The following is a 12,225-nucleotide window of genomic DNA, read 5'->3' on the forward strand; positions in this document are numbered from 1 at the left end:
CAATAATTGACATTGTAATTTTAAACGGAATTATTATAGTTTTTTGCATCATTTTTATAGCTTTTTTTAAAAAATAAATAAGTGGAAAAGAGACTATATACGAGGGGGTACCCAAAAAAAACCGGAATTATTTTTTAAAAGCTATTTATTTACAAATTTTTTACAGAACAACCTTATCCCCTTCAAAATACTCTCCATTACAACTAATACATTTGTCCCACCGGTGCTTCCACTGTTCGAAACATTTTTTGTAGTCATCTTTAGAAATGGCTGACAGCTCCTTCTTCGTTTTTTTCTTGACCTCTTCAATGTTGTCAAATCGTGACCTTTCATGCCCTTTTTCATGCGTGGAAATAAGAAAAAGTCGCACGGAGCCAGGTCAGGCGAGTAAGGTGCGTGGGGCAGCGGAACCATGCCATTTTTAGCCAAAAACTGTGTAACAGAGATGGCTGTGCTCCAAGATAACCCACTACTCTCTGACAGTTGATCAATTGTCTGTCGACGGTCTGTGAACACCAGCTCTCGAATTTTTTCAACATTTTCGTCGATTCGGGCAGTTGATGGACGTCCAGAACGAGGTTTGTCATCAATCGACATGTCGCCATTTTTAAACCGAGTAAACCACTCGTATACTTGAGTTTTTCCCATAGCGTCATCTTTGTAAGCTGTTTTCAACATTAAAACACTTTCAGCAGCATTTTTGCCGAGTAGAAAACAAAATTTCAGAGCTGCACGTTGTTCACTTAAACTTGCCATCATAAAAAACGAAAAAAGAACAAAACAGCGCTGGTAAAAACAATCACTGCAGATGAACAGAACAAGCCAGGCAGACAACACAGGCAGGACTGAACTGGCAAGGAATTGCGCTATACACGTCTAGCGGCAGAAATGCGTACTACATAAGCTCCATGCGCGGCAACGCAATTCCGGTTATTTTTGGGTACCCCCTCGTATATAAAGAGAATATACCATGAAAATGATTGTTTCTTAAATTAAAACATTTAAAAAATTTGTAGTACAATATTTTTTTCAAAATCAAAACATTAGTTTTTATATCGTACCCGAAATTGGATATACGTCGTTTAAGATACCTTCTACAAATGGCCTATGATAGCTGCTTAGAAAAGGCTGTACCAACGAGTGAATAGACAATACGTCTAGGAAGGCTCCTACTTGCAGCTTTTGATATAACAGCTTGGAGGGATCCTACTTTTAGCCTATGATATAGAAAGCATGTTCCAGCGGCAGAAGTGCCTGAACTTACTGCTTAGAAGGCGCCTATTAGCAGTTTATGATGTATCAGCTTGTTAAAGCACGTTCCAATGAATTAATGTTCTTGAACGGCTTAGAAGGCTCCTACTAGTAGCCTATGATACAGAAAGAATGTTCGAGCGGCAAAAGTGTCTGTAAGGTTTGAATGACCCCTACTACGGCCTGGGTTATAATGGGCTGATGAGCATGTACATCAACCGCAGATAACTTCTCATTAAGGCAGAAAAATACACAGATTATTGCTAACAATAATCAGACACAATGAACTACAGTGCCGAACAAAAGTCTGCATACACACTGAAAATTTGTCTTTTATCTAGGTCGGAAAGGATATCTCGCGTGGCTTCTTTGAATAATGTTTGCAATGTTACGATATGAAAATCCTTGATTATTTAATTTAACTATTAATCTGCGTTCTGACACAGAAATTTCCTTTCTTTGGTGAACCATTTTAAATAATAATAAATTCTTAAATAACTCAGATCCGCCTATATTCACGTTTCAACTAAAACTAATAAATTTGTAAATATTAAGATTTACCCTAACTAGTAAGTATTATTATAATATTGAAGTTATCAATTCTGTATGTGGACTTTTGATCAGGCATGAACTCTGATCTTTTTATTTATATGCAATGGGAGATGGCAGAGGTCTTTTCATCTCTCATATATATATTTAGTAACAATAGTTACAAATGTTTAAAATAGTTATAAATGTTTACAGTAAACTTTTTTACTCTAATAATTCTTTATTTTGAAAATTCCCGAAATATTGTGGTGTATGTAGACTTTTGTTCGGCACTGTATGTTTCGAACTCAAAATAAATGATTTTTTTTTATTGAAAACAAGACATTTTTAGTCTTTAAACTACATATTAGAAATGGGATAATTAAAAAGCGAAAAACGTCATATTAGAATTGAGCGTTTGATTTCTTTTAAAGAGGTAAATGAGTGAGAGCACTCTTAAAAGTGAATTTACCGGCAGTAAATGAGGAGTTGTTGGCAGCGCTCCTGCGGTCCGAACAGGTACTGAATACAGCTGTCCATCTCTTTTGTCCATGTTATGAGCCGTAACATCACAAATCCTCCCTAAAATAGAAAACAGAATATAAATTAAGACAGTTTTAGTTTTAGTATAACATATTATTTACTGGCAGATGGCAGATACTCTGTACCATAAGTGAATAGGTCTGATACTGGTTTTGCATGGAACAGCTTACTCTTCAGCTATCGAGGTAATTTGAAATAACAACTGTTCATTTGCATCGCCCCCCATCTGAATGTACTGGAATGCCACATTGTCCTTTTAATAACCAACGTTCCCATATAGAAGAAAGCATCTACCTGATCTATTTGGTAACCCACTTAATGGTACTTTATCATTGATGGTAGCACTTGAATCAGATCTTTATATAATTTGAATACTTCGCGATTTACCATTTTTTTAAAGCTAAATAACAGTAAATAAATTTCCTAATAATAGAGGATAGGCTGGGAGAATGATAAAGGAAGTGAAGCAAGAAATCTAGACTTAAAGTCAGGATAAACAGAGGATCGTGTCCTGGAAGGGCATCAGACATACAGGGTGAACCATTTAAAACGCACCAATCGCTAATAACGTTTTAGGAAAGCGGAATTTCGAAAAAACCCACGAAGTAAACTATATGTTTTTTTTCGTTTAGTTTTCAAATTTTCCACCCCCGATGATGTATCATCATTTTTGGCGGAGTTACGGCTAAAAACCTGTTTGAGGTTCCATAAGGACCACTGGTTTCGACGATGATTATGAAAACTACATAAGAAACTGTGGAAAATGACGTTAACCCCGTTTCGATATCCCTAATATTTGTTGAGATATTTAAGATCAAAGTTACAATTTTATCTATTCGTGATCGGTTTTCGATATTAATTTTCCACCAGAAATACACGTTTTGGGTGGTCCTCTGACTGCAAAAAATGTTATTGGTTACGCAAAGTAAAAAAAATAATAATAATTGAAGATTTTAAAAAATGTAGTGCAATGTAATGGTTGTGGGTGAATCAGGATAAATTTGTTTTATCATCAAATAAAAGCAACCATCACATCATTTTAATATACCCTGTATGCAAGACTTCTTGATCTATAATTACGGTAAGAATATCTTGCCAGGGTTGAGCGGGTGTTGGTCTAGTGTTCAAGAGTGTGGCTTTGTAAGTGGGAGATCGAATCCCGCGTATGCAGTCATTCTTATTACTTAAAAAACACTTAATCATAATACTTTTTTTAATAAAGTGTAGTCTTACGTGGGATTCGAACTGGGGATCTCCTACTTACAAAACCACGCTCTTGACCACTAGACCAACACTTTGCTCAGATATTCTTACCGTAATCATAGGTCAAGAGGTCTTGCGTACCGGGTGCATTAAAATGATGTGATGATTGCTTTTATTTGATGATAAAACAAATTTATCCTGATTCACCCACAACCATTACATTACAGTACATTTTTTAAAATCTTCTATTATTATTATTTTTGTTCTTTGCGTCACAAATAACATTTTTAGCAGTCAGAGGACCTCCCAGAACGTGTATTTCTGGTGGAAAATTAATACTGAAAACCGTTCACCAGTTGATAAAATTGTAACTTTGATCTTAAATATCTCAACTAATATTAGGGATATCGAAACGGGGTTAACGTCATTTTTCACAGTTTTTTATTTAGTTTCCATAATTATTGTCAAAACCAGTGGTTCTTATAAAACCCCAATCGGGTTTTTGGCCGTAACTCCGCCAAAAATAAAGATACAGCAACGGGGTTGGAAAATTTGAAAACTAAACCTAAAAAAACATATAGTTTATTTCGTGGGTTTTTTTCAAAATTCCACTTTCCTAAAAAGTTATTAGCGATTGGTGCGTTTTAAATGGATCACCCTGTATATCATCACATCTAATTCTACATTTTTAGTGTCCTAACTAATCTGGCCAATCACTTGAATTTTTCAAATGTGATATGTAAAATTATTTTCATATATTTTGATGAAAACTAAAAAAAAAAATCATGGTTACAGTACTTCCTTTCACAGAGAGTTGAAGAAAGAAAGAACCAAAATTAATTCAGTATGCCACAACAAGTGAGGGAATTTAATTATTCTTCACATAAACAATTTGAATAATGTTTATGTAACAAATTAAGTCACAATTCTAAATACTAAATATACAAATCATTAATTTTTCTTATATAAACGCAATTAATTATAAATGAAAAATATTTTAGGAATCTCTTGAATTATGAAAATGAAAAGTTAGTAACCAAAAAGTTAGGAGATTAGTATTGGGGTGTTTAAATAAGGACAAAGGCACGGCTGCGGTCTCTAGATATGGAATGTTATTAGCTATTGAAGACCTCACACGAGTTCTCCTACTATTTAATTAAACTTGACTCTGTTCACTTCAAACAGTTGATTTTGAAATTAATTAATCTCCCAGGTTCGCTAAAACAAAAGGATTCTAATCTTTCTTTTACCCTGTAGCATTCTTGGTATTTACTCCTGTAAACCTTTCTTCTTCTTCTTCTTCTTTTTTTTATTTCTTGAGGAATGTTTGAAATGAAGAACGAACATTAATAAGAAGGGAAGAATATAATCGGCTGAATTCAAGTTTAATTTGATAATGGCACCGCACAAGTGTTTGAGTCATCCATTTCAACCTATAATATTTCTTTTCCTAATTTTATAACGAAAAATAATTTGTTCTAAACTCTGAAAAACAAAACAAACCCCCCAAAAAAATTGGTTATAAGCAGAAGGAATTTTAGAGATGGTTGGAGTAAGTCAAAAGTTTTTATTGGTGCTCCAAGGTTTCGAAGGAACCATTGCTACCAATGGCTTAGCTCCCCGAAAAATACGAGTATATGTACTCGAATGTATAAAAAAAAACAATGCTTTTACTAGTGTTTTATAACTACCTTAATTTCAGCAGCTACCTCTATACAAGGTGAACCAACTTCATATTTTCCTCTTTTCTTGAGTGACGTCACTTTTAAGTTTTTTTCTAAAATCATTATTTTTTTCCAATAAAAATGTTATTACTCAGAAAGTTTTAGTCCGAATTCAATTCTGATAACACGTTTAGAAAGGCAGATAAATTTCCTAAAAATTGACACCATTTGGAGGCATAAATTATTCTCCAAACAGCCTCAATCTTCCTCCGGAAACTGGAAAAATAAAATTAATCGAAATTTTTTAGAAAACTCATTAAGCCCTTACGTGAACATTATCAGACCTAGGTGCTGGCACTTTTTATAAAAGTTTCCTTGTTTAATGGGCTTTCAAACGGTATATCATTTTCCAGAATTCCTTTTATCTTCGTATGAGAAATTACGTTTGTTTTGCAAGAAAACGTGTTCACGAGCACTCAACAGTGTTAGTTTATCAAGTTGTTTAATTCATTGAAAACTCTTTTAGATGGACCAGTAGTCAATTTTTAAAGTAGATTCTCTTAAAATAAGGTAGCCTAAGGTTACTTATTGCACATAAAAAAAAAAAAAAAAATCTAAACTGAAATATTTGACAAAATGTTAGATTTTTAAACTAAGCAAATTAGCCTTCGATTATAAAAATAGCACTTGTTTAAAATATTTTCTAACATTTTGTCAAATATTTCAGTTTAGATTATTATTATTATTATTTTTATTTATTTTTTTTCATGTGCAATAAGTAACCTTAGACTACCTTATTTTAAGACAATCTACTTTAAAAATTCACTACAACTCCATCCACAAGAGTTTAATGAATTAAACAACACAATACAATATCACTGCTGTATGCTCGTGAACACGTTTTCTTGCAAAACAAACGTAATTTCTCATACGAAGATAAAAGGAATCCTGGAAAATGATATACCGTTTGAAAACCCATTAGACAAGGAAACTTTTGTAAAAAGTGCCAGCACCTAGGTCTGAAAATGATCACATAAGAGCCTAATGAGTTTTCTTAAAAATTTCGATTACTTTTATTTTCCTAGGTTCCGGTGGAAGATTAAGGCAGTTTGGAGAATAATTTATGCTTCAAAATGGTGTCAATTTTTAGGAAATTTATCTGTCTTTCTAACCGTGTCATCAGAATCGAATTCAGACTAAAACTTTCTGAGTAATAACATTTTTATTGGAAAAAAGTAATGATTTTAGAATAAAACTTTAAAGTGACGTCACTCAAGAACAGAGGAAAATATGAAGTTGGCCAATACGTCATTGAACTCCACTTTAGATGTACTACACGCAGTAGGCCTATTGACAATACTTACTGGTTCACCCTGTATAAATGCAGCTTTAATAAAAATAAAATTACTTTGAATTACAGTCGAACCTCTCAATAACGGGCACTGGCGGGGGAAAGCAAAGTGGCCGCTGTTTGGAGGTGGTCGTTAGAAGGAGGTAGGCAAGTTTCATAATGAAAAAATATGGGTTTTTTCCCAAACATCTATTTAAAAATTGTTTATCAATTATCGATTTAAAAACGTACATAATTGCATAATTATTTACCTACATGATATGCATCAAATGTTTCTTAATTATCCGATTTGGTTTTTGCAAAATCTTCCAACACATTTATTTTCTCTTCTTAGAGTTAACCACTTACGTTTGAGAGACATATCGGGAAAAAATAGTAGTGTTCGTCCTAAGTAATATTGAAAAATGTTAAAAGTGGTACAAGATGTATGAGCTTATATAGGAAACTTTTGAAAAAAAACAAAACAAAACAGAAAAAAACAAAAACTTGAGAGGGGATAATTCTTTAATCACCGCGTCAAACGAACTTTTAATAATAAGGTGGTCGTTGGTGAGAGGTGAAACATTTAATCCGTTCCCCAAAATCAATGTGCGCGGTCGCTATGTAGAGTGTCTGTTAGACGGAGGTTCTTTTATACAAGAAAGTGTATAGGGGTAAAACGGGGAAATCCAAAAACTGTCCGTAAATGGAGGTGGTCGCTAGTGAGAGTGTCCTTTTTGAGAGGCTCGACTGTACTTAACGACTTTTTAAGTATGGGCTCTACAAACTCAGGGTAAGAGATAAAAGTATATAATAACTGTGAAAAAAATAATAATAATAATAATAATAATAAAAATAATACTATTTAAATTTGGTCTTCACTTCAAATTTTAGTCTTATCTATAGAAGTATAATGGTTTTACTAATTTTGTGTGATTAGGCCGATTTAATGGGGAACGGAAAATGTTTAAAGCATTTTGTAATGAACAATGACCGAGTTACCAGAAAGCAATTAGAAAAAAAAATAAATGAAATAATAATAATAAAAAAATAATCCTTTAAACTTTCTTAATCATTGTTTTGATTGCCATCTTCCTCAAAAAAGTCTCAAGCATAATCACAATACACCTAAGAAAAGAATTTAAGATATTACTTCTTTAAGGCAGCGTTATCTCATATCTCATTCATTTACAAAAGCTAATAAAAAATTTAATGAGTTCACTTCTTTTGACTAAAAGTTCTATTTTCAATTTAACTTTAATCGTGTCGAATCTCATTTCTGATTTAGAAATCATTTTTTTATAAATGATAAAGCAGTACAAAAACAAAAATCAAACAACAAAATTACTTAATCAATCAGCTTAATTGTTAACCGCTGAAGATAACCTGGTCAATGGGTCGAAAGTACAGTAAAGATAAATACAAAAATTATGACTGAGATTAGTAATAATTTCTCTTCCTTTTTGGATGAATAAGTCACCAAAAGAATCGATTCATCAAAACTTAAAATAACTTTTCCAAAAACTGATAATCTAATGGTAAAAATAATGGTAAATGCTTTCAGTCTTATCAGGAATGTTACAAACTAAGCGAAGTTTTAAAATAATTACCATTAAGATAGGCATTTAAGTTTGTTAGCTTACCCCGTATTTAATGATCCAACTAATTGAAGATGTATTAAAATTTGATAGAACAAATTTGAATCATTTAAAGTTTTATATAGCAGTAACTATTCTTAGACATTTTCTTTTACTTCCATTATTTTAAAGATAAGCGTAACGTTTAACTCTTTAAACTTGTGTTCTGAGAAACATAAAATACAATTACTGCCCTAGCCTTTATGTTGAGTGAACCAAATTCTAAATGACTAAAAGAATACTTGCTTGGATTCACATTACTGGAAAATATCGGTGATTTATAATAGCCTCATTCATGGATGAAACAAATCAAGCACCAGACAAGCTAGGTTTACCCAATTTAATCAGGTACTTCGTAGCCTAAAATCTAATTATTTGACTAATAAAAATCCTACACTGGTAAAGGGGAGTGCATAGATGTTGACTGACGGCCTCAACCAAATGTGTGCCAGGCTACACATCACAGAAATAGATACAATTAATTATAAAGCAGCCTAATCAAATGCAAAACTACAATTTAGAAGAAGTTAAAGATTATAATATAAACAACCAGAAGCGATAACAAAAAGTGACAAAATGATTTAAAAAATCATAATATAAAAATACAGAACAAGCAAAAATAAAATTATTACTGTCGACGTTCACTGCTAGAGGCGCTCCAGCTGTGTTTTACAGACACACCGGTAGATAGTATGACAGTTTCCGCGCTGAGCAATCTCAGGACTGATTGGGTTATAAGGTAGGCTAATTTGATTCCCTCGACCACTCAGCATCCGAATTGTTCGGACAGGCTATACATGTTTCATTCTTTGTTCTTGTTCGCCAGCAGAGCACATGGTTAACTCGCTTTTCGTTAATATTTTCCGCTATTAAAATGACAAGTGCCATAAGACTTTTTCATCCCTGAGACTAACACCTTCTCCTTTATTACTCGCCTACATCATCGCATGGTAAATCATCAGATAACTAATCCGGGGGTACATCCACCGGGGCATTCCTCGCCAACCCAGTATCCCACTTGTCTTCCTAAACTTCACTAAGCCTCATTTCACTTGTAATTCACCTCATCTTATATCCACCAATCTTCAAAAAATTTTTTTTTTCTCTAACCAATTGATTTTAAGAATCTTTCTTCATTTCATTCTTACTAACGACTGAATAGATACTTTGATGAACAGAAAATTATATAATATTTCGAGATGAATATTATTGCTTCTTTTTTACATTTTCTTGCTTGATCATGAAACAAAATACATTAAAAACTAAAAATCGCAAGAAGCTGAAACTCTATATTTAGATTAAACCCCTATCACGAGACATAGCTGCAATCTAGCAATCAAAATACGAACCTTAACTTTCCGGCACCATTTTACTGATCGAATTGTTGATGTTTTTTAAGATTTTCAAATCAATTCCTCTAATTTTTTTTAAAAAATATGTGCACACATTGTATTCATGGTGGTAAATAACTTATATTTGAAATATTTTTCAAGAAAAATTAATATTACCTTATTGTTGACGCTTTCCAAATCATGGATTTCCTAGCCCTTTCCATATTCTGCAACAAAGAATCATAAAATTATTTATTTTATTTTTTCAAAATGTACTACCTAACTTTTAGGAACAAACAGGTAGTTAAAGTTTTATAGGTCATTGGCGCCCGGTGTTTTTTCCATTGTACTGCCGGGCTCCGAAAGTGTTCTCCCGTTACAGACAACACTGTTCGTCACCTAAAGAGAAAATCCAAGGGCCAGCAGCTGGCTTCGAACCCAGGATCTGCGCGTTAAAATCCAGTATATGTTAATCCACTCAGCTAATTCGGAGATACAAAAGGTTGAGAAACATGTTGAATGGTTTATAATAATATTTCTATCTTTTTGGGAAGGTAATTTCCCTAATCAAACAACCTTATTATTTTTATAGCCACAGTTGTTGAAAGCGAATAGAAATACTATTGTGTTAATATAGTTAAGATTTAAGTGAACTGCACATCTAAGCTAACAAGTCCAACCTCACCCATTTTCCTACTGTACTAAGAAAACAAAAAAGTATTAATTAGCTGGGTATTTGGCGGCAAGCCTAATGGCTTGGCGCGACATCCCTGGCTAAACCAAACACCCTCCAATACAATACAAACGGAATGCAACTTTACTTCTAATGTTCATAATACTTTCAATTTCTCTACTATTGGTAATTGTATTTTTGTTAATTACTTGTAGGATAACACCGATACGAGAAAATAGAAATAGCCAAGCAAAATAAATATAAGGAAATCTACATTCTATATAGCACATATGGTTTCAGTAGTATGTACCGCTTTTTCTTTTAAAAACCTCAGTTCCGCGTAAATCCGGTATCGTTGGATTGGATTTTTTTTTAACCTAAATTTGGAAGAATACATTATTTTTAAATTGTATATGTATGTACTTAATAATAATTGAAAAATTAAGTACATGAAAATGGGAGTGTCGATTGAAGCGCAACATCATGAATAATTTCGGAACTATTAATATTTTAGTCAGTATTTTACCTTTGTTGGTGACGCTAGTTTGGCTTCACTATAAGGGGAATAAGAGCCTAAAAGAGCATTTTAATTTTTTGAATGGTTAGATTCAAAAATGAACCCACGATTGGCTGATAGTTAAGGTACTCTATAGTCAAAAAAAAATCGTCCATCATTTTTGATAGTTTAATAGGGCAACTTTTAATTGGTAGTGTGTTCACTTCTACAGTATCCCATAACTTATTCTATCCAACTAAACTGACGGCCAACTACTGATCAGTTTGGAAAGTGCAGTCCCTGCAAATTACAATTCATTTGGTGGGGTGTTCACTCCTGTAGTATCCCATAACTTATTGAATCCAACTAAACTGATGGCCGACTACTGATCAGTTTGGAGAGTGCAGTCCCTGCAAATTACAATACATTCAGTGGGGTGTTCACTTCTATAGTATCCCATAACTTATTGAATCCAACTAAACTGACGGCTGACTGTAAAGTTGGGAATGTGCGGTCTCTGTAACTGATTACCGGGGGGGTTAGTATCCCACAACTTATTCAATCTAAATGTTGGCCGACTACTGTACAGTTTAGAGAGTACGGTCCCTGTAAATTGTGATTGACTACTGATGTTCCGTTACACTTTACTTTTGAACTTTTGTACTTACATTATTTATAAAAGATCCTTTTAAAACAGATGGACGATGCGCATTTGTTGGTCAATGTGGATCACTATAAGGTTATCTTCTTTTTGCAATCGCCTACTCTGAAGCCCACCTAAAACAGAAGAGAATATCTGTTTAAATAGTTCTTGAATGTTACAAGAATATTAATTTTTATCTAAATATTTCTTTGTAAATGCGTAATATAAAATAAAATTCTATAATTTTTTTAGAATTAGTTTTACAAAATATGCCATTTTGTCTTCTTCAAGTAAACCCTACTGATCAGCTCCACAAGATATCTTGAGTACTCCCTCCTTCAGATGAGGTGACTTCCGACCTCCAAATGTGAATCGCGGGTTTAGACGTCCGTCGTTCCGTATCGTATGTTACTCTGATCACGAACTGGTGATCTTCTTCATACAAGTCCATGCTAATAATCACTTCTCTAGAGACATGTTAAGATTTATAGCTTTGTTTAAGAACTTTTATTCAAGGCTCAGCATCAGGATGGTGTCTAGCAGTGAATCCACACTTTTTGGTACTAAAAAACCATACGATTGTATTTGAATACGAATGGGTTGGGGGGGACTGCTGCTAAGGGGTTTGGTCCATGGAAATATCGGCAAAGACCTGAAGGAAACAAATAAAGGTTACCCGATTCCTGGAACTAGAGATATGTCAGCAAGAACTGCCTCCACGAGGCCTGATCCTTTGGAGAGGATGAGCGACATGTTCCTCCAAGAGATTTCTATCGTATTCAGAGGTCCTTAAAATCAAAATACGTGTACAGTCGATGGAAACTAAATTTCTAAAAACTTAGAAATAGACGTTGGAAAGTAAAATGACATCTAATAGCTTTCCGAATATAGTGAAAAATCATCCATTTTTTAAAGAAAAAGATTTC

The 12,225-nt window shown here is 33.4% G+C and overlaps 1 protein-coding gene across 5 annotated transcripts in view; it reads right to left on the reverse strand.

Annotated features, from left to right (window-relative positions):
- LOC141461765 (TWiK family of potassium channels protein 7-like) overlaps positions 1-12,225 on the reverse strand; it is a 224,632-nt gene that overhangs the window by 13,747 nt on the left and 198,660 nt on the right. For all 5 annotated transcript variants that reach the window (XR_012463024.1, XM_074143076.1, XM_074143075.1 and 2 more), the window contains 3 exons: positions 11,325-11,433; positions 9,665-9,714; positions 2,252-2,361 (listed from right to left, as the gene is read on the reverse strand). Coding sequence is in view for 4 of the 5 variants with exons in the window: in XM_074143076.1 (XP_073999177.1) it covers positions 2,252-2,332 (81 nt within the window). In the remaining variant the exon portion in view is untranslated. The remainder of the gene's footprint in view (positions 1-2,251; positions 2,362-9,664; positions 9,715-11,324; positions 11,434-12,225) is intronic.

This window comes from Rhodnius prolixus, unplaced genomic scaffold (genome assembly GCF_049639745.1).
Source record: "Rhodnius prolixus isolate KJV_2025 unplaced genomic scaffold, Rpr scaffold_12, whole genome shotgun sequence".
NCBI classification, from domain to species: Eukaryota; Metazoa; Arthropoda; class Insecta; order Hemiptera; family Reduviidae; genus Rhodnius; species Rhodnius prolixus.